This window comes from Phodopus roborovskii, unplaced genomic scaffold (genome assembly GCF_943737965.1).
Source record: "Phodopus roborovskii unplaced genomic scaffold, PHOROB, whole genome shotgun sequence".
In the NCBI taxonomy this organism is placed as follows: Eukaryota; Metazoa; Chordata; class Mammalia; order Rodentia; family Cricetidae; genus Phodopus; species Phodopus roborovskii.
Window position 1 is genome coordinate 53480251 of NW_026126517.1, and position 23887 is coordinate 53504137.

Here is a 23887-nt window from a genome sequence, read left to right on the forward strand (position 1 = left end):
TGGGCTGGTGATCCTGGTTGAGAGAGAGAGAGGACAAACTGAGCATCTGGCCTTCCATGACCCTGCATGTGCTCCTGCCTCAGGTTTCCATCCTGTTTTAGTTCCTGTCCTGACTCCCTTCAGCAAATGACTATAGATGTGGAAGCTTAAGTCAAATAAACCCTTGTCTCCCCAACTTGCTTTTTGGTCATGGTGTTTCATCATCATAATAATAGTAACTGTAACTAAGTCTCTTGTCTCCTCTAACTTCAGTGCCCACAACAGAGTTAGGCCTAGTCACTGCTCTTGGTATCAATACACTCACTTATCTTTTACTTGATCTTTCATCTTCCCCTAATTTTGCTGATCTTTTCCCTGGGTTCCTGGAATCACCTTCTAAATGAACTTCCTGAACTGAAGCCCACAAGAGTCCGATGTGACCATAGCTTTCCTCCGTTGACATCCTCTTAGCAATAGGCACCAAATTCTGTGCCCCCCCCCAAAGTTGCTACACTTTTGGCCTATTCCCTCTCACTTTATCTCTTATTGCTGCCCTCTTGCCTCTTTGTTCCAGCCTCTAGCCTTTCAGTGTCTTAAACTTATCCAATACCCTCTGCCCAGATCTTCTTGTGACTGGCCCTAATGAGTATGCCTAGCTACATCGTCTTACTTCCATGGTGGTGGTGCTGAGGTAGCAGGTTTCAGGGGAGTAGACCAACCGCTGAGTGAGAGCTTATAGAAAACAGAGTGTACTCACCCAAAATAGGGCAAGTCTTTTGAAACCTCAAAGCCCATCCCAAATGACATACTTTCTCTAACAAGGTCACACTTCCTAAGCTTTCCTAAACAGCCACCAACTTGAGACCAAGTATTCCAAAACCCTAGACCACTGGGCATAGACATCTTCAACTACCACAAATAGTAAGATACCATAAACCCAGTTCCTGTGGTGTGCTAGCCATGTTTTGAGTGCTCATACTTTCTAAAAATAATTTTTAAATTAATTCTTTGAAAATTTTATATATATGCACAGTGTATCTTGGTCCTATTCATTCCTCAACTCTCCCATGGACCTTCCCAATGTATGTCCCTCCCATCTTCATCATCTCCCCTTCTTCCTCTTCCTCCTCCTTTTCCTGTTCTTTTTATAACTCCCGAGCCTAACAAGTACTGTCTACCTTATCACCAAAGATTTCCACCAACAACAAAAGTTCTATCGGCTGGCACAGGTCTAGACAGAATAAACCTGAGGAAGTTTCCCTCAGGCCAAGTCTGTTAGTGGTAAAGTCAGACAGCAGACCTGGCTCTTTGTACCTCACCAGGTGGCCTGGTTAGGGTTTCTGTTACTGTGATAAACACTATGCCCAACTTGGTGTGGAAAGGGTTTATTTCTTCTTATAACTCTCAGGTCACACTCCGTCATTGAGGGAAGTCGGGGCAAGAACCTGGAGGCAGGAACTGAATCAGAGGCAAGGAGGGATGCTGCTTACTGGTTTTATCCCTGTGATTTGCTTGGCTCAGCCTGCTTTTTTATATACTCCAAAACCAGCTGCCCAGGGATGGCACTGCCTACAGTGAGCTGGGCCCACTATCCACAATCACTAACCAAGATGGTGGCCCACCAGTCTAATGGGGGCATTTTTTCAACTGAGTTTCCTTCTTCCCAGATATGTCTAGATTTGTGTCAAGTTGACATCGTCATCATCATCATCATAATAATAAAAACAGTTCACCAGGTTCCCACTGCTGCTGGGAAGTTTGGTGGCTTAGACTTGACTGACTTGGCATGTTTTAAAATAAGGGCTTCTTTAGATGGTATAATAGTTTATGAAAATTGAAACCAACATCAGTTAGGTTCAGAATGAAAAAAATTAATATCTATCTTTATTTGTATGTGTGTGCATTCATGTGTGCTTGCCAAATTCGTATGTGTATGTGTGTGTGCTCACAGAGGACAGAAAATGACATAGGGTCCCCTGGAGGTGGGTTGCAGGCAATTTGATCTGCCTGATGTGGGTGCTGGGACTGAATGAGGGTTCTCTGCAGGAGCATGCAATGCTCTTAACCCTGAATAAAACCATTTTTAAGAAATGGTGTTCAGCCTATCACTTGGAATAAGCATGGTATTTCTTTTTCTTCTCTTGCAGAATGAAAAGAAAGTTTTACTCCTGGGAAGAATGCATGAACCTTCGGGAGGTTAAGGTATTTGTTAATTTGTTATTTCAGGGAATAATTCTATTGGCGGATTAGAATAGCTGTATTTATGGCTAGATTTATAGATGCTGTAGTCATTCCATTTGTATTTTTTTTTCACCTTTCACCAGTGCTGTGAAAGTGGAGAAAGTATATTATGTATCTGAATGTGGAAAATTACTGCATTACTTAATGAATGTATTATTACTAGAATGCTCTTGTCCTTAATGGACTTCTTCAACCAATGCATCTTGATAAGAGTTGATTTGGTGGGCTCTGAAGGAATTGAGGGATGCTTGTGATGTGCTTTAAGGAAACACGCAGGAAAAATTGCCACATTCAGAAGCAGCCAGTGAACAACTCACAGAAAACCAGGAATTCAACCTAAGGAAAAGGAATAATCAGCCTGACTGGGCCTCCTAGAAGATTCTAACCAACACTGCTGAGGATCCATGCCAGTGAAAAGACTTGGCTAGAATTTGTTCTCTGGGGGTGGAAGTTGCAGTAAAGCCTCTCTTGGTCCTTACCCACTGGCAATGTTTCCTCTCTCTTCCAAGCTACATCAATCCAAGTTCTGATCATTTGAATCCTCATGGATTTGAATGTTCGCTTTAACACTTCCTTCTGCTCACATTTTGTTTGGTTTATAGAAAGGGTGTTCTTTTTAATGAAATTCAAAAGTAGAGAAGCTACTATGATTTGTCATTATTGACTTTATTTTCCTATGGGGGAAAAGACTTTTCAAGGTTCAAATTCTGGTCATCCAGATAGCACTCCCAATAACTGGGTGTCTTTGGGTACTGATCGCTGCTCACTAACAGGACAGCATTTTTGTTCACCATTGGCAGATGGTGTATATGGAAAGTCGTATGCACAGGGTTACACTCACATGAACTTAGAAAACTACATGTGTAAGATGAGTATAATCAAAGACTCATGATTCGTCTTCTGAACCTTGTCATGTTCCTCAGCTACTGCTTGACTCTCTCGCCTTTGTTGCTCTTAGACCTTTCACACACTATTTCATCAACAATATGTCTTCATTCCCCACTGGTACTTAAAGTTCACATTGTAAAAAGGAGCGTTTTGCCTCAGGCATACGGTCTGATAAGAGTCCAGGGAATCAGGCTATCAGCCTCAGTCCTTGCAGCAATTTCCTGTTGACCATGTCTGCAGGCTACTGTCTGGTGACCTCAGCCTTAACCAGCTGCATTCCCCAGTATCAGAAGATTTAAAGCCATGGCTTTCCCCCTAGCCACCTGCACAACCTGAATCCTATGATCCAGAGGAAGTGAGCCTAAAATAGCCTAGGCCTGTTGCCACAAACATAGTCCTGACCTAATGTTCTGGGCTGGGTACAGCCAGGAATGCCAGCTAGTGATCAAATGCTCACCTTCAAGTCAAGTTATCAAAGTCATTTTTTCTAGATAAAGTTACATTCACTTCAGAGAAATACTGTCTACTGAGTTGCCAATAAGATGTAGTTCATGGTGTGGCCTCAGTTCTCAAATCAGAAATCCCTTTCTAAGTGTGTTTGGGGTTGTTTCCCTTTTAGAAAGATTTGTTTTTCTAATTTGGTTTGGTTTCAGTCTTTAAAGAAGCTCAATCACGCCAACATAGTAAAGTTGAAAGAAGTCATCAGGGAAAACGACCACCTCTATTTTATTTTCGAGTACATGAAGGAAAACCTCTACCAGCTGATTAAAGAAAGGTATGATTTGGTCACAACCTTATTATTATTTTTTTTTTAAGATTTATTTCTTATGTATACAGTGTTCTGTCTGCATGTACCCCTGAATGACAGAAGAGGGCACCTGATCTCATTGTGGATAATTGTAAGCCACCATGTGGTTGCTGGATTTTGAACTCAGGGCCTCTGGAAGAGCAGCCAGTGCTCTTAACTGCTGAGCCATCTCTCCAGCCCCATAACCTTATTTTATTTTTTAAACTGTCTTTAATATTTACTTTTATTATTTTAAATTATACCTGTCGGGGCACATGTGTTTGAGTGCCCACAGAGGCCAGAGATGCCGCTAGTGGAGTCGCGGTGAGCCACCCCGATGTGGGTGTGGGGAACTGAACTCTCAAGGGTCCTCTGCAATAGCAGTGTGTGTTCTTAACCTCTGAGACATCTTTCCAGTCTCATAGTCATAACATTCTTATGAATTAATTTTGCAGAGTAGATATGCTTTTTGCCTTGTTTATTTCAGTTTTCTAGTTCTTTCTGTAGTCCTTTAACAATCTTGCCTGTGGATTTTAATGATGAAATCTGCCAGCTAGGTGAAGGACCCAACAACACTCCTGTGCCCAGGAGCCCTGAGACAACTTCCAGGAAGCCTCTTGCTTGCTTCTATTCATTTTGTGGATTTGTTGTTGCTGTTATTGCTAGTGTTGTTGTATTAAGAAAGATCTCATTCCTAAGGCTGGCCTCAAACTTGCTGCATAGTTGAAACTGGAACTTAAGATCCTTCTCTGTGAACCTTCTGATTACAGGTGTGGCTGCCATACCTAGCTTATTTTTGGATCCAGTGTTATAGGTTTCTTATTTATTATTATAATAAAAAGTTTACTCTTTTTTGTATTAGAGCTGAATATACTTGGTATTTATTACTTAGCTCCACTATATCAACAAGTAATTATTTTCCTCTGCTATTTATCATTAAGGAGCTGGTAAAATTTCTTAATTTCATACTATATAATCAGAATAACACAAACACAGGCAATTTCTTTTACTATAGAAACTTGGTTTTTTAACTTTATTTTCTTCTGGCCCATACAGAAATAAGTTGTTTCCAGAGTCTGCTATAAGGAATATAATGTATCAGATATTGCAAGGACTGGCATTCATTCATAAACACGGTGGGTAATTTGCAATGTTGTGCTTCTGAATAATAATGAAATGTCACCAGTTGGATTACACAGGAAGTATTAATGGCTGTGGAGCTTACAGGCTGACAATGGCTTTCAGAATATGCTCCCCTGGGACTTTGATTTCTGAGTTTTCCTGTGTGTGTGTTCGGTGGGGGTTGGGGGTGAGAGGTGTTCTTTAGTTTTAACATTAAGCTTGTTAGGTATAGATAGATCTAAGAATTATTTCCCACCACTTTCTGATATATCGGTAAGAACCTCGGATCAGATTCTGAGGCAGCCATGTGTTCTATCTAGCCCACACTAGCTTCTCTGCACTGTGTTGCTTATTTTCCTACATCGTGTATATTCCAGTTTGCTTCTGAGGGGGCTAAAGTGGCCTAAAACTTTATGCAACACAGGAAAACAAAATAAAACTTAGCAAGCTGAGGAAGAGACAAAGGCAAAACAAGGCAGGGACCCAGTCAGGACTAAGTGCCATTTGTCCTTTCTGTCACCCTTTCTTCTCTTTCGCTTCCTCTCTTTTTTCCTTTCCTTCCTTCCTTCCTTTCTTTCTTTCATTTTCTTTTTTTCTTCTTTTTTTTTTTTTTTAAGGAACCAAGAATTTATTTTGGTTCATAGTTTAAGAGGGGGGAGAGCCAAGTGTGTTGGCACTGTCCTTCTATCTCAGCACTTGGGAGGCAGTGGCAGGCAGAGCTTTGTGAGTTTGAGGTCAGCCTGGTCTACATAGCAAATTTGAGGCCAGCCAAGGCTACATAGTAAGACCCTATCTAAAAAAAAAGAAAAGGAAATATATAGTCCACTATGATGCTAATGGTAGCAGGAATGTAAGGTGGTCAGTCCCATTATTATGCCCAATTTTTTTAACCTAATCATTTAAAAATGTTTTCACATAATATATTTAGATCATATCTTTCCACTCCCTCAAGTCCTCCTATATTCTCCTCACCACTCTACTTACCCAGTTTCTTGTTCTTTCTCTTTCTTAAAAAAAAAAAAAAAAGAAAGAAAGAAAAACAAAAAACCTGAAGTCACAAAAAAAAAAAAAAAAAAAAAAAAAACCCCACAGAGAAAAAAATATCAAATCTGTTTTGTGTTGTCCACCTACACCTGAGCATGAGGCTGGAGTTGGAGTTGATATGTTTAGTTATCACTCCATTGGAGAGAACTGATTTTCCCTTTCTCAGCAAGTATCATATAGCTGCTTGGTTAGAGATGAGACTTTGTGTTCATTTCCCCCTCTCTATGCTCAGATTTTGTCTGGCATGAATTTGGAAAGGTCTTGTGTGTGTTGTCATGCTCTGTGAGTTGATATAGCCTATGTGTCTGAAGGATGCTGTTTCCTTAGAGTCATCCACATCCTCTAGTTCTTGCAACTTTTCTGCCTCTTCTGTATGAGCCTTGAGGAGAAAGGTTTGATAAAGACATCCCAGTTAGGGCCGAGTGCTCCAAGTTTTCTCATTGTCTGCACCGACAGTGTCTAGTTGTGGATCTCTGTGGTAATTGCCATCTACTGTAAGATGCATTTCTGATGAGGGGTGATCTAAGCAAAATGTCATTACAAGTTGTTTTGTTGCTGTACTAGTAGGTTCTCCCCTAGGGCCCATGATCTATCTAGTCTTAGTTTCTTGGCCTTATTGGTGGTATCAAGTATGGATTTCATCTCATAGAATGTGCCTTAAATCTAATTTTTAAACAGTGGTTGGCTGCTCCCATCACCTTTGTGCCACTATTGCATCAGTATATTTTGAAAGCAGGTCACTGTTATAGGTCATAGAGTTTGTAGGGTTGAAGCTTCTAGTTGGGTACTAACTTTATTTCTCCATGTTTGATGGCATTAGTAAATGGTGTCTTCAGCAATAGATTCTTACACTCTGATGGTGTGTTGTGGGGTAACTAGTAGCATTCGGAATAGCCTGTAATGTTTGGGGGATAGGTCCAGCATACCAGCAAATTTTATTTCATTAGAAGAAGCAGACAACAGATTTGTTTCTGAGCTTGTTATACAAAGCAAAATGTGAAATATGACTAGTTAGAACATGTGTAGTTTCCTTGATGTAAAAGTGGACTTGTTACCAAAAGGAAAACTATTTTTTTTTTAAATTAAGACCTTCATTTTACATTTATTTATTTATCTAATGTGTGCATGCATATGTGTGTGTTTATGTTTATGTGTGTGTGCACACGCATTCACAGCATGGGTGCAGAGGACAGCTTGCAGGAGCTTTGCCATGAATCCTCTACCTTCCACCTTTACATGGGTTTTGAACTCATGTCACCAAGCTTGGAAGCAAGCATTTTCACCTGCTGAGCTATCTTACTGGGCCAGAATTATTCTTCCTGGGCTCAGGGAGACACTTTCTCATGGGTGATTTGGAAAGGGCAGTGTGTCACATATTTTTATAGTAAAAACAGTGGCAGGCTGCATAAGCCAGCTTTGTGCAATATTCTTCACTGTAGGCCAGTTCTATCACCTGATCAGAGAAAGCAATTCTGCCCTGCCCCAGTGTGACTTACTTCAGGGATGGTATGGGTAGTCCACAGAGAGATTTGGAATGTCCAAAGGGAAACATAGCTATATGCCCTTCAGGAAACTCTCCATTTGTGTTTTTCCTCTTAACTGAGCTTGTGAACAGTTAAACAGCAATGATATAGGTCATCTCCAACATTCTCTGGAACATTGCTGGCCCTAACCACTACAGACCAGATGAGGTTGGATTGATAACTTTGCCATGAATATGTAACCAACACATGGATATCTGTGGCTAAAGACAGAAGTGCTCTGAGAAGGTCATTTGAGGTCATCCTCTCATGTGGACCATGGCTGATTTTGTACAGGCTGAAGCCCATGCAATCTCAGGCTATGGATGTTGCCACTGTAAACAATGTCCTAATAAATAGATTCATTACTCAGTAAGAGACTGGGTTGAAACCTTTTGGCAATTACTAGGTTTGGTGTAAATAGTCAGAGGGTAGAAAAATCTTGTGACACATTATATCCAGGATCAACACCAGCTTGCTCTTTACCTCTGAGTAGCTCTTCACAGTTACAGAGTAGATGAAACATACAGACATCAGCTATCTTTGCAAACCCTTCTCATTCTCCAGCACAAGCTTTGTAATCCACGAGTAATACACACGCCTGAACTGACTTCTTAATCTAGCATGGTGAAACACCGAGTACAGGTGATGGCTGATCCCACTGACTTTGGAGGATTGGCTCTTTAGATTTTATTCACAAGAATTTATGGCTAGTAGTATGTAATAATCAGACACAATATCTTAGGGACAAATAGGAGAGGTCATGTAAGAGCTTGTCAGGGACCATAAAAAAAATGGCCATAAAAGGAAAAAGTGGGGGAAGCAAAGGAATTTTCTGCCAACTTATTTTTCAAATAGGGAACAGTCAGAGTTGGGTCATTCAGACTGTTTCCTTCAGCCTGGAACCTGAATTAGAGGCTTCTTTCTTACTGCTTTAATGAGACTCAGATATTTGTTGCTAGGAAGAACTCCCAGCCTTTCTTCTGAGACTCTACTTAATGAAGTATTTATAAACTCATAGACACAGGCTGACTATGCACATGCTACACATGTATCTATCTCTGTATGCGTACATGCCTATTGCCTATCAGTCCTTCCTCTCCCTCACACATAAACAGATGCATAGGCATTGCCATGTGCACACACAAATATCTTCAACTATCAATTTAGCACCCCTTAAGAGCCCCTTGGAACTCTGCACTGTCGTCACTTTCAAGCCTTAGACATTGGGTGTGTGGGCAAACAGTGTGAAGGAAGATACAGTTGTGGAGAAAATCAGGCCTGAGCCTTTACAACCTCACTACCCTGGCCATCACCAGAGGTGGTGGTTGACAGTTTCCCCAACAGCTTTATGCCCAGTTCTAACTGGAGCTAACTTCATCTATTACATTTTCATTACCACGTCAGTGTCACAGGTAGAAAGAACAGAGGCCACACTGAAACAATGACAGGGGAACCTGTTGGCTAGTCTCTTGTCCCCAACAGAGTCTTAGAGGAAGAAGATGGTAATGATTGTAGGTGGGGTAGACACTAAATTCTCAAGTCCTGTCTCCTTTTTCATTATTTATTATTTTATTATTTATTGATAAATGATTTTTTAAAAATGAAACAGGGTATAAGAACAGAGAGAGAGATGGCTCGGTGGGTAAGAGCTCTTACCACCAAGCCTGACAAATTGAGTTGCCTTCTGACCTCTACGCATGCCCTGGTAACACTTGTGCAGGCGCACGTGCACACACACCTAAGTAAACAAATGTGAGTTTTTTTAAATTTAGAGCATTTGTGTATTGATTGATGTTGCCTCTCTCCTGTCATGACAGAAAAACTGTGTGACACACTTCATAGTGCTGTCTCGTAGTTTCAGCCCTTCCCTGTGTCTCATTCTCACAGTGAGAAAGAAGGTGCAGTCTGCCCCTGGGGAGTATACTCCCCTGAGAAAAAAGAACAGCACAGCATGTAGTTGCTATGGCCATATTTCATGTCACTGAGTATTTTACCCCCATGGGGCATAAACACATGGCTGTACTTGATACTGTCTGAACAGCGCCAAAGCACACGTCCCTTGCAGGAATAGAATATGAATTGTATGTTTCCTCCTGACCTACTCTTGCCACTGTCCAGAGCACTCTTCCCATCAGGCGATGGAAATGCATTTGGTGGTTTGGAGGGCCGTGTTTTGCCCCAGAGGTGATGCTGTGCCTCTGAGCCTCACCACTGTCTCATGAGTGACCTTGACATGGCTCTTCTCCTGTCTGTGTGTTGCTGCTCCTGTAGCCTCCTTTTCTTCTTCATATAAACACTGTAGGTTCAGATTCAAGGAAGGAAGGAAATGGGGGAGAGAAGAAGGGGAAGGGTGAGAATTACCTAAAATTATTTTTAGAGCAAGAAGATGTGCTACATAAATTCATAACATTTAAATACCCTTTCATCATTTCCTCATATTTAATCAGCGTCATCAATAATAGAATATGGACAGAAGAAAGCCTCCCTTGAGGCTTCCTTGGTTTTCCTTTCTTTTTTGAAGTTATTCATGAAAATCCTCTATCAGAATGAAAAGGAAAATCCTCTTGATATTGGCACAGCTAGAGGATTGTCATTGTCAAGTCAGGAATGAGAAGGAAGTGTCTCATTATTACAGACTACACTGCTCATATCAGCAAAGCATAGACTCAGGCAGGAATCAGAGCAGAGCTCTGGTGCCACCTCCTCACAGAGGGCACTTATCACTCACCTCACAAGCCTTAATTCTTTTTTATCTGCAAAAAGTGCCGTCATATACACAAAGCCCATGTTGACAGTTTGGGAGACGTTACCAGAGGGAATTTTCTAGTAGCCTTCCTCATAGTGATGTGTTTTTGCAAGGTGTTTATGCATCAGCGCTGCCCTCTAAAAGCTTTATGGGCCCAATATGTTTCATCTTGCAAAATAAGCCTGTGAGGTATGCTAGTCTCTCTGTCTTAAATGAGCAAACTCAGAAGGTTAAATGACTGGGAGTTCTTGCTGGTGTACACGTTCACATCCTAAGTGGCATTGTCTCTTTAAATGGAAATAGTAATGTTTCACTAAAATGGGTGAAGTATGAAAAAAGAACCCACTTAGAGGGATAAACGAGGAACCTGAATCTTCATTCCCCTTTTGATTAATGTGCATGTTCTCTGTGGAACTAGAATTAAGACAAGTATAAGCTGTGAGGGAAAGGATAAAGCCTGTTGGTTGGGGGAAGAGTGCTTGGTGCTTAGAAGAGCGTGGCTCACAGTGGACACGGAAAAGATCTGGGGCGTGGTACTAGAAAAGATGAGAAGTGGTGGAGGTTTATAGATGGTACCAGAGGGAGTTGCTGTGGGTGGTGGAGGTTTGAGGACCGATGAGTCACTGTAAGAGAAATGCCACATAAGTTTATAAATAATAATTACCCCAATTAGAGGAGGAAGGGAATGTTTGCTAGGAGAATCGGTGTTGATCTGGACTTGAGAGGATCAAAGCCACAAATCTAGGTTTAGGTGGAGAGAGTCGCCAAGAAAGAGAGTAGGGCTTGGCACTGTTAGGCTGTGACACATTTTTTGGTGGGATTGTGAGCAAATTTTTGCCCCCTGACCATGACCGAGTTTTCCCATCTGTTCAGTAAGAAAATGGTACCTGCCATTTCATCTTTCATGGGAGAATTTTTAGAGCACTTGAGTTTTTAGGTAGAAAAACCATCTCACAGTTTTCAAGGGTCCTGGAAGCCATCCCAGGTATGTTGACAAAAGATAATTCTAATAATTACTTAATTCTTAATTCATTTCCAAGATGGGCACATCCAGTCAGACCCTCTGGGAACTGGCAGGTGTTCACAAGAATAAAGGTTCCAAACACAGTGACTCAATTATACTAAAACTTAGAGCAGGCATCATTCATCTGGTGGGTAGATAATCTTTTATTGGGGTGATAATAAACCATCTGGATTTGTCTGTGTCAGTCAGTTTTTTTTTTCTTTCTTTTATTAGAAAGGCCATTCTTGACTAATACTGAATCACTTTGAGTTTCTTAAGCTAAGAACCTCAAGTTTGGTTCTTTCATATTTCATATTCGGTTTACTACAAATCTGGTTAGGATTCTTGAAATTGGTCTATGGAAGGCCTTTAGACCTCTCTCAGGACAGCAGCAAAATAAAGATGAAACACTGAAATGTAAGTGAATCTCAGTGTATTTCCATAGTATACATGTACACATGCATAAACTTATATCTACATATATATGTGCTGTAAAATAGACAACTTGTGTGCCTGTCTCTCTAACCCAGACCTGACTCTGCTCTCAATTCCTTGGGATGTGCAAAGCAGGTGTCCCTGCGTTGTGAAGGAAGTGCTTCTTACTCTTACCCCTGTCCCCCTTGAATGTCTGTAACCATTTTTGTGCCTTCATTTTCACATAGGCATGAGGTTCTAGGGTCTAATTGTATTCACATGGTCCAGCTAAGCCAACCACTTGGTCTGCAGTTCCGTCATTATGCTATACAACTATCCATTTGTTACTTGACCTGATGCTAAGCCTAGCTGTCTCTCAGATAATAAACACAAAGGAGTGTCCTTTTATTAAACCATTGCTGCTATCCATCATACATTGAATATAGTGCATTTTGACATGTAAGCACACATCACAATCACTTTCTGCTAGAGCAGAGGCAGGCTTGGAAAATAAGCTTGATTAATTGCTTTAGTGCCACAGGAGTGCCCTCTGTGATATGGACATCCAACAATGGGCCCTCCTTGTCCCCGCCCTTGTCACTCGGCTCTCAGTTACTGTTTCTTAGGCCTGTTTCCCTTCCATCCTCCCCACAGCTCTGATCCACTCTCTTGGTCCTGCAGATTTGGTTGGTCCATATAGATTCATCACTGTGAAATTGCTTCATTCTTCCAACAGGCCTATGTAGTTGCCTTATTTCAGTCAACAATCACAAGTTGTTTGATTACCATGCTTTTTCTTGCATGTAAGGCATTCAGAAATGCAAGGCCTTGACTGTTAAAGGGCTTCCATCTACATAGTGAGAATGGTGACCATATATGTAAATAATAGAACTTTATACATAATCAGGGAAAAGGTCTGTCCACCTGTGAAGGCAAAGACCAAGAACCATGGCATTTGGGTGGCTCTGAATCCACAGAGCCCAACCTATTAGTTGACATGGCCTGTGAGTATTTCTAGATAGAGTGGAAGAATGCAAAAATTGCATCATGTGAAATTTTTTTGATACAGGGTTTCTCTGTGTAGCACTGACTGTCCTGGAACTCACTCTGTAGACCAGGCTAACCATAAACTCATAAATCAACCTACCTATGCCTCCTAAGTGCTAGGATTAAAGATATATGCCATGACCACCCAGCTGCCAGATGGTTTCTTAGACAAAGGGCGACTCAATAAATCTTGGAGAATTGGGACTAATATAGATAAAAAAGGAACAAGGATCCCTTATCATGGAGATTAATACAGTAAACTTAAAAGGAATGAAGAATTTCACCTGAGTGAAAAACACTCTGTATAACTGGTGATCAGTATTGGGAAATATGTTTGCAGTATGGGTGATTGAACCTAGAGCATCATGCATGTTACTTGTCCTTTACCACAGAGTTTTCTTCCCAGCTGGAAGATACATTTATCAGAGTTATTAAACTATGTAAAGAGGTTAAGGCAAAGGGTGTCTGTGTGTGACTGTATGTCTCTGTGTGTGTGTGACTGTATGTCTCCCTGTGTGTGTGAGTGTGTGTCTGTGTGTCTGTGTGTGTGAGAGAGAGTGAGTGCCTGTGTCTGTGTGTGTGTGTGTGTGTGTGTGTGTGTGTGTGTGTGTGTGTGTGTGTGTTGGGGGGGCAGTATTTAAACTATTAGAATGTGTAGAATTCAAAGAAGCTGGGGGCAGAAGACTGTGAAAGTGATGGTACAGCCACAGGTAGAAAGAGCAGCAAGGAAGACAGAGTGAAAGGGAGAGAGTCCAAGAGGCATTCTGAAGGAAATGCAGGACTGTCCCATCACTATTATCTTTTAAAATTGTTTTATTCTCAACATATTTCTGCTGACTTGATAGGAATGAATTTTTCCCTCTGAGACAGTTGGGTTTGCAGTTATCTTAGCTCACATGTTTTAGTATTTAAAAAGACTTCCTTGTAACAGTAAGATGTACGAAGAACGACTTGGGTTGATTTTGTATAAGAAGTCTGGGAGAAGTCTGAGGGGCTGGTCGTTTGTTTCAGATGTTGTCAAAGAATGTTGAGTTGCAGAGAGTGGTAAGAAAGGACATGCATTTGGACTTTTTCACTGTCTCCACAGGCTTCTTCCACCGGGACTTAAAGCCTGAGAACCTCCTCTGCATGGGACCAGAACTTGTGAAGATTGCAGACTTTGGATTGGCCCGAGAGATCCGATCAAGGCCTCCATACACAGACTATGTGTCTACTAGATGGTAAATGCTGTTTCCCTCAAAATTATTTAATTGTGCTTCTTTCAAAAGATACACTTACATATAAAGCCAAATGTAGGGACACATACTTCTTAATCCCAGCACTCAGGAGGCAGGTGGATCTTTGTGAGTTCATTGCCAGCCTGGTCCACAGTGAGTTCCAGGCTGGCTGGGTACATACGTAATGAAACCTTGTCTCAAAAAAAAAAAAAAAAAAAAAAAAAAAAATCAAACATTAGGCTCAGTACAGTATTAATCATAAACATTAAGTTCTCACTAAAAGGAAGAAATAGTTTGAACAATGCAGGTTACTGAATAAAGATATAAGCTTGTGTTAAAAACAAATTTAAAAAGAAAAGTCATCATGTTGTCCATGTTGTCCACAGTGTAAATAATTTTTAAAGTCTTTAAATTTATTATTTTATGTGTATGTTTGTGTGTGTGTGTGTGTGTGTGTGTGTGTGTGTACGTGCACCACATGCATGTATGGTACCTGTGGAGGCTGGATTCTCTGGAATTGGAGTTACAGATGATTGTGAACTGTCTTATAGGTGCTGGAAATTGAACTTGGTTCCTCTATAAAAGCAACATATGCTTTTAATGGATGAGCCAATTCTGTAGTCATTGTATAAATAATTTTTGTATGAAAACTTTTCTGGGATAGTTGCTCCACATCCCTCTTCCCTGCCCTCTCTTTGCCCTACTCAATTCCATCTTGTGTTTCTGAAGATACTACAGAGGAAGTTCCTGTGTGCAAGAGAGAAGGCTGAACACTTAAGAGTTTGTCCTGTTCTCAAAAAGGACCCAAGTCCAGTTCTCCACCCTCATCAGCTGGCTTATAACCAACCATTTGTAACTCCAGCTCCAGAGGGATCCAGTGCCTCTGACCTCATGTAGACATACCCCCACACAGAATTCTTTAAAGACTCACGAGGAAGAGAAAGAGATCCAGTAGACAAATGCTTAGTAGGCAGCTCTGGGGAATAGTCTAGCTTTTAAAACTGTGGGCTGCAGGCCCACGTGTGGCCCAGTAACTGAATGTGGGGTTGTGAAGAACTGGGCAACAGTGAAAGGCTTCTGAATGTGCAACTGAAAACTAATTCAGACTCGACTGTAGTGAAGCAGAGGTATTTCTGGCTGTGATCCCGCGTTACATGCAAGGCTTCACTGCAGCTTTGGGTGTGCTTTCCGGTGCATATGCTGACACGCCAGTGAACATGCCCAAAACATTGCAGCTCGGATTCCAGACCATCATATGTTATAATCACAGTGGGACAGATGATTTTTTTTTACCCTTGTAGAATAACATAATGGTTTAATTGTAGAAAACAAAGACTTTTTAATATTTTCCTACCATTCCTCAACAAATTAGTATCAAATTTGGATCTCTTTGGATTGGATTGTGTTAGAATGTTTGAGTTTTAAAATTGATGTTTGACTTCCTGGTTGCATCTCATTTAAAGGAAATCATTAGATGGTGCTGAGAATATGGCTCTGTGATTAGAGTACCTGCCTACCATGCATGGAGTCCTGGGCTCGACCCACAGCATCTCATTAAACCAGGTGTGGTGGCAACAAGCCTGTAATCCCAGCACTAGGGAGATGCAGGAAAAAGGATCAGAAGTCCAAGGTCACCCTTGGCTACATTGTGAGATTGAGGCAGCATGGGCCAGATGTGGTGGTGTATGCCATTAGTCCCAGCACTTGGGAGGCTGAGACAGGCAGATCTCTGAGTTCAGGGCCATCATATTCCAGTACATCCAGGGCTACACAGAGAAACCCTGTCTTGGAAAAAAATTATTAGGTGAAATTTTTGCTTTTATCTTTAATAAATGGTAAAATTATATGTACACTAAAGAATTGATTAAAATAAATGTAATTCCTTACATTTTTATACTTATACCCGAGGAGGTATAAAAATGTCTCAAGTGAAATGGAGTCACAAATGGAAAAAGTTTAAGAAGCCTTGGATTAGATCCTGACTTCTTTTCATTCTCTTCCATCTTCCCTCCCTCCCTCTCTTTCATGTGTATGAAGTATGTGTGTGGTATATGTGTATATATAGCACATGCACGTGAGTGTGTGCTCTATGTGTGTATATAGTACATGTGTGTAGATTGTACATGCACATGAGTGTGTGCTGTATGTGTGTATATAGTACATGCATGTGGGTGTGTGGGAAGGCTACAGGAGAACATTGAGTGTCTTCCTCTATCACTGTCAGCCTTATTCCTTGGAGACAGGGTCTCTCACTGAGCTGAAAAGCTCACATTTTGGGCTAGGCTGGGTAGCCAGTAAGCTCATGGAATCCCCTATCTCTGCCCTCAGATGCTGGACTTACAGGCCCATGAAGCCATGTCTGGCTTTTTTACTTGGGTTCTGGGGTTTGAACTCAGGTCCTCATACTTGCATGTAAGTTCACTTATCCATTGAGTTATCTCTGTAGCCTTAAGACTATTATTTACTATTGGCCATAGCAGTTGGTAGCCAAGTTTTGCATTTAGGAAAAATAGACAGTTTAACTAAGTTACTTGTTACTGAAGTTATCTTCTGACCAGTAGAAGCAATAGCTAGCTGTTAACTTTGTCTTTTCAGGTATAGGGCTCCAGAAGTCCTCCTGAGGTCTACCAACTACAGCTCCCCCATTGATGTCTGGGCAGTGGGCTGCATCATGGCAGAGGTCTACACCCTCCGGCCTCTTTTCCCTGGGGCCAGTGAAATTGACACGATTTTCAAAATCTGCCAAGTGTTGGGAACACCAAAGAAGGTAACAACATTGATCCGAAGCCAACAGCTTCCTGCTCTGCCTCCTCCCATGTTCCTCTGCTCAGGTCCCCTAGGAAAGCCAGTTTCTCCCTTCATTTTGCTTATAGCTATGGTGTTTGTCATGGGTCTCTTGATATCATCTCGCCCTTTACAGAATTTCTCCATTCATATGGACACAATTTTATGTCTGTTCAACCTTCTAGAGGCAATCTGTAGCCCTACTTCTCTCCTTTATAACTTTTCAGATCTTAACTGCTGTGTGGGACCTTTCTTCTCACTCCCCCGCCCCTGACTGAACTCAGCTGAAGCTCTGGGCTTACCATTTAACATGCTCCCTTCCTTTGTGGTCAATTTCTGTCAGTCTTGAGGTTTAGGTTTTTGAGACTGGATCTCACCACATAGCCCAGGCTGGCCTGTAATCCACGGAGATCCACCTGCCTCTGCCTCCTTTTGAAGTGCCAGGAGTGAAGCTGTGCAACCACCCTGCTCAGCTAAGGCCATTTGTCTTTGCCGATTCACTGCTGAGCTGGAGCTGGAACAGTGGATATCTTTGCTTGCCTTTTTCCCCCTCTCTTTTCCAGACTTTTCCTTGCAGCTTATCTTTCAGTCTGTGACTAGATTCTCCTTCCTAAGAAACAGCTCTGATTACAGTCTGGTCTTTGAAAGAATCCATTCATAACCCACTCTCAGCCATTCACTTCATTCCAGTGCACAGCCTGGCTCTGTTCCCTGGAATAGCCTGAGGGAATATCTCTTTAGTGACCATCAAGATCCCTTCTTCCTCCACAGGACTCGGTGACATACTCCTCCCTACTGTTCCTCCAGTCTCTACTGTATCTATGTTCTGTGCTATTAATAGATCTGTCTTGTGTCTGTTTTCCCAGCTCCCAGTTCTATTGCTGTTATGAACTCCATCTTTATTTTCTCTCTCTTCCTTTTTTTTTTCTCCTTTGTGTGTGTGTGTGTGTGTGTATGTGTGTGTGTGTGTGTGGTGTGGTGTGGCACTGGGTATCAAACCTTGGGCCTTAAACATGCTAGACACAGATTTTTGTTTTTTTAATTGTTTGAATGGGTCATTACTGCTACCCCATTAATGGTAAGGTTTTCAGAGTTCACTGCTGGCCTCCTTCCTCTTTGTATCTATATCTACCCATCTAGTGGCCTTTGCCATTTTTTTATTATTATATTTTAAATAGATGTCCTATTTTTGTCTTTTAATGATAAGAGAAGGATTTATATTGAATTATTTCTGGACACTCAACAACACTGAGCATTCATCCAGAAACTGTCTGAGTGCATGGTATACACGGTACCAGTGGCTCACGGAGAGGTCAAAATTCTATCAGGGCATGCCTTGCAAAACAGTTGTGTTAGAACTAGAGAGAGCTTCAAGCCTTACTGTACGGATTTCCCATCCTTCAGTCCAGCCTCCAGGGCCCCACAGATGTGATACTGCAGACGTGGAGAGTGATGGCCAAGGACAGCGGTGTCTTTGCTAGTACTCTTGGCATAAATATTTAGAATTGGCAGTGATGACGGTAACACATGGTGTTTCAAGGATCTATTGGGCCAGGGATAGGCATTTTGCTTTACTTCATTTTATTTTGTCTTCCCCCTCAAAAGTACTATGCTAGCAGTATGGGCTTCAGTCTCTGTCCTCCCAAGATGGACAGTCTTCTGTAAAGGTTCTATGTTCTGGTGGAAGCTTCACCCCAGCCCCTGGCATCCATATACTCAAAGAGTCTGGAATGTTCTGGTGGAAGCTTCACCCCAAGTCTCTGTCCCCCATCTCTCTCCAAACCCTGCTACATCCCAAAAAGCCTGCCAAATAATGACCCCAGAGATGCTCAAGACCATTCCCACAGGGTATTTAAACTGTTTCCCCAGAAAACAGATGTTTTCTGTTTTCTCCCTGGGGGGGGGGGGGCTGGAAAGCCATCCAGGAGTGCTGTATCCATTAAACATGGCCGTTTTCTAATTTGGCTTGATTTGGTCTGATTTGGATTACTGTGTTGGCGGAGAAGCTTATCGGGGTGTACTATCTTTTCATTATAAAACAAGCTAAACTGGTAGCAAGTCACTGTCTTCCCCATTGTCTCTCAGATTCCATGCACTGTTGTCTGTTTGGGTAGCCCTGGGCCTCATCATCTGTACCTGTCTAGTGGAGTCATAGGACAATCACCTTTGGTTATGGGCACACGTGGAAGAGTCCTAACCCCAGTCACAGCCACCATCTGAGCAGTGTTTCCTGTCTTTTCCTGCAGACCGACTGGCCTGAAGGCTACCAACTGTCGAGTGCTATGAATTTCCTCTGGCCCCAGTGCATACCCAATAACTTAAAGACTCTAATTCCAAATGCTAGCAGTGAAGCCATTCAGCTCCTGAGAGACATGCTTCAGTGGGATCCCAAGAAACGGCCAACGGCTAGTCAGGTTCGCCTGGGTTTTTTTCTGTTCAAAGCATTTCTTAGGTAATCTATACTGAGTATTTCAAAGAATTGGATGGCAAGTTTTCATTTGATAACATGGCTGAAAATAATACTGACCTCTATGAACAGGAGGAATTTAATCTGAAACTTGTTGGGCATAATTAAAATAGTTAAGATTAAGCAGTGTTACTTGCTTTGGACATTAGCATTGGCATATGATATGACATATCACAATCTGTGATATATATGTAATCTGCAAATGAAATAAAAATAAAATTGTCAGCAGGGCATGGTGGCACACACCTTTAACTCCAACATCGAGTAGCAAAGGCAGGCAGATCATCTGAGTTCAAGGACAGCCTCGTCTACAGAGTGAGTTCCAGGACAGCCAGGGCTACTCAGAGAAACTCTGTCTCAAACACACACACACAAAACCTACAAATAAATCAATAAAATAAACATAAAGTTGTCGGGAATAAAGAATAGTTCAGAAAAGAAAAGAAGTGTGTGTCTATCTGTTTTCAGAGGCTCTTTACTGTGTTCTCTATGAGATAAGATCACTCAGTAGTTTGGTGATGAGCCATCACTTAGTGTTCAAAAACCAGCTCCCTCATGTACAGATAGCAGAGACAGAGCTGCAGAGAATTACAGCCAAGCACTGTGTCTGCAGTAGCTACAATTGGCATTTGCATGTACTCTGTATATGCAATGGTATGTTTTATGTGATTTCAACTTAATGAGGACTCCATGAGGTAAATATTTTTGTTTTCACTTCCGTAGGTAAGAAAACTAAATCTTAGAAAGTGCAGATGATTTTCCCTAATCACTTATTCAGTAGTAGATACAGGTAATACAACTGTATATAATCCAGGTGGCAGGGCTTCTGAGTATCTTCTTGTCCACTTTCCCCTGGCTTACATTGATAAATTATGAAATGTACCCAAACTCACTGACCTGCCTCCTGCAAGCCTGGTTTTGCATTAGTTGTGTCTGAACCTTTGTCAGTTTGGCTTATGAACAATTAATTACACTCCTCAGAGCATGGAACAAATAACCAGTTCTAACCAAAGATGATCTGTGATCTTTTATCACAAAAGTGGCAGAGCTATGGGAAGACAGTGCCAGTGTGGAGGTAGAATTTGTGGTAGCCGGAGAGATGACAGCTTGGGATAGTTTAGGGGGGAAGAAAAGTTCCTGAAGAGGCAGCCACAGCCTGGTGCCAGCAGCTTCCGACTGTTAAGACATGGTTAGAAAGTTCATCAACTTCTGATGGTAAAACAAAGGGTTTTATGGCAGCAAGGAAATTTTCTGATGAAACACTTTATTTTTTATAGTATGCTTATAAAATATTAAGTTAAATAAATCACAAGAAAACTTGTATAACCAAAGCCAAGGGAGAAAAGCCAAAAATGCTCCCAAATCATATCAAAAATGCCAGGAGCCACATAGAATTCTTTCTAGTTGACTCTGAGTCTACACTTACATAGAATAATTATTGATGTTTATAACTTATGTTCTAGACCCATTATGAAAATACTGTTATTTTCAGTGACTTCCATTAACAAATTTGGGAGAATACATACAGAATTTCTTAAAGAATTGTAAGTTTCTGCGTGTTAAGGTTTATGCTTTGGTTAGCCAGGAACTCACTTATCCATAGCAACTGGCGGCTAACCCTTGTCTTCTGGGAAGGTTTGAGTGTGTTGTGTGTTGTACAAGTGGTACAGCCTGAATAATGGCAAAGATTCCTACTGCCTGCTTTGTTATTGTTGTTTGGTTGGTTAGTTTTAAAACAAGATCTTATATAATCGAGCCTGAACTTTCTGTTTAACCAAGTTTAGTCTTTAACTTCTGATCCTCCTGCCTCCACTTGCCTGAGTGTTAGGATTATAAGGCATGTCCTGCCATTCCCAGATTTATACAATCTGCTTTAAGCAAGTAACTTTAAGTATTCCAAGTAATATGTAAATGTCATATTAATTCAGATATGGAAAAATAGAACGGGGCTACCAATGCAGTATATTGGTTTGTAGCAGATTTGGACTGAGACCCTGTAGTGAACTGGTCACATGAACTTCAGTCCATTGATTGTGATGGTGTTTGCTGCCCCTTCTGAACTTTCCTTCTAATGCCTCATTTATCATTCTAGGCACTTCGGTATCCTTACTTCCAGATTGGACACCCACTGGGCAACATCACACAGGATTCAGGAAAACCTCAAAAAGATGTCCAAGCCAAGACAGGACCACCTCCTTACGTCAAGCCAGCCCCTCCTGCCCAGCCCCCAACCAAGGCACATACGCTGATTTCTTCACGACCAAACCAAACCAGTCATCCTCCTCAGCATTTTGTGTACCCCTACAAAGGTGAAGCCTCCAGGGCAGATCAGCTCAGCCATCTTCAGGAGGGCAAGCCAAGCCCAACACTCTTCCCATCCCTTCACAATAAGAATCTTCAGCCAGTAAGTGTCAAGTGTCCACAAGGAAAATGTAGTTTGTCTCAGTTCATTCTCTTCTGGCTACAAATAGCATGTGAATTATTTTCCTTTCCAGTGCATAGGGTCTTATACACTTATTTCCATAGTGCCATGGCATTGTGAGAAGGCCCTTAATATAAGATCTGAATTCACTTTCTGCCTTCTCCATTAACAATACCATTCTGTATTAGTTCTTTTGCTGTTGCGCTGATAAAACACCATGACTAAGGCAAGTTAGAGAAGAAGAAGTTTATTTGGGATTATGGTTCCAGACAGCTAGAGCCCACAATGGCAGAAGGAGCAGGGGGCTATGGGCTCACATACTGAGCTGCAAACACCGAGCAAAGAGAGCACACTGGGAGTGATGCATCACTGGGAGTGATGCATGACTTTGAAACTGCAAAGCCCACCCTAGTGACACTCCCTCCAGCCAGGACTCGCCTCCTAATCCTGCCTAAACAGCACTACCAAATGGAAACCAAGCACTCAAACATTTGAGCCCGTGGCCATTCCAATTCAAAGCACCACACACTCCTGCCAGCAAGTAGAGCAATGGTGGCAAGCTGGGCTCTAACCAGAGTTCAGCTCTTCAATAGCTTGGTAACCATACGCAAGTTACATTGCTTCTCTGGTCCACATTATCTCACCTGCCACATAGAAACGATTATGATGTCTACCTAATATAATTGTTTTGAGGACTGAATTAGTTAATACTTGAGAAGAATTTAGAATTGTGCCTAAATATCATATCATCAAAATATATATAGTGATCGCATGTTTTGTGTCAACTTGACACAAGCTAGGGTTGAGTAGAGGGAACCTCAGCCGAGAAAAATATCCCCATTAGATTGCCCTGTGGCCAAGCCTGTGGTGTATTTTCTTAATTAGTGGTTGATGCGGGACAGTCCAGCTCACTATAGGTGGTCCGTCCCACCCCTGGGCAGATGATCCTGGGGTAAGAAAACAAGATAAGCAAGATTATTGCCATGACTTCTGCTTTCTGCTTCAGTCCCTGTCTCCAGGTCCCTGCTCTTCTTGAGCTCCTACTCCAACTTCCCTCAGAGATGGACAGGAAGAATAAAGAAATAAACCTTTTCCTCCATTGCTTTGGCCATGGTATTTTCTCACAGCTACAGAAACCCTAACTAATACATCATAGAACTCAACAAGCACTGGGCACTGTGGTTCATCTTTACAGTCAGTTTCTTCATCTGAGGAAGAAGGTCTTAATTTATGCCCTCTCCCCCAGACCACTTTGTTCTTGACAACGGAAGGTCCCAATGCCTGTGATGATGTTTTGAAAATCCTAGGGAGCTGGAGTCATTCTTTTGTCTGTAGACTGTTTTTCATATCATCATCATCCTATTCATTATCATGAATTGATGCCAATGTTGAGCTATTAATTGAGCACAAATCTTTCTTCTGTTGATTTTTGAATAAACAGTGTCTGTTGGATACATAGAATGACATCCTGCCAAGGGACTGGAGTTATCCTTTGCCTTGTAGTGCTGTCAAGTGTTACTCCCTAACACCTTTATTCAAAGAGGTCCATTTTCTGAACAACTATTCACCAGAATCCCAACTAGTTTGTCCCCAGGGCTTGTGGGCTTCTGTCTCTTGGCACTTTACCCCTTCTCAAGATTAAGAAGTGGCCTGTTTGGAAATTCCCTGTTGTACTAATTCTGTATGTCAAAGATTTTATCGTAGATAATTCCCAGACCCCTGAGAAGCCACTGTTTACATTGTCTGATGTAATACAACAGGATGACTAAGATTAGGCAATGACCACTTTTCTACGGTAGCAAAGGCCCAAGTTAGAATTTAGCTGTCTTCCTAATATATAGGAAAATCATAATGTCCTGTGGTGGCTGTTTTTGATTGTCATCCTGACACAATGTAGAATCATCCAGGGACTAAGTCTCCATGAGCAATTGTCTCAATTAGGTTATCCTATGGGCATGCCTAGGAGCCCATAGGCTTTCTTTCTTTCTTTCTTTCTTTCTTTCTTTCTTTCTTTCTTTTTTTTTTTAATTAAGATTAATTTTTGTTATGTAAAATCGTGTGTGTGTGTGTGTGTGTGTGTGTGTGTGTGTGTGTACACAGAAGTGTTGAATTCTCTGGTGAGTTAGAGTTGTGATTACAAACTGTCTAATGCAGTGTTGAGAACTGAACTCTAGTCCTCTGCAGGAGCGTTACATGCTTATGA

General features: G+C 41.6%; 1 protein-coding gene across 2 annotated transcripts in view; it reads left to right on the plus strand.

The window, feature by feature from the left end:
- Positions 1-23887, plus strand: part of Cilk1 (ciliogenesis associated kinase 1) — a 56155-nt gene that overhangs the window by 24699 nt on the left and 7569 nt on the right. For both annotated transcript variants that reach the window (XM_051197998.1, XM_051197999.1), the window contains exons 3-9: positions 2127-2181; positions 3762-3883; positions 4952-5031; positions 13882-14014; positions 16607-16778; positions 19042-19209; positions 21355-21666. In XM_051197998.1, coding sequence (XP_051053955.1) covers positions 2127-2181; positions 3762-3883; positions 4952-5031; positions 13882-14014; positions 16607-16778; positions 19042-19209; positions 21355-21666 — 1042 coding nt within the window. The remainder of the gene's footprint in view (positions 1-2126; positions 2182-3761; positions 3884-4951; positions 5032-13881; positions 14015-16606; positions 16779-19041; positions 19210-21354; positions 21667-23887) is intronic.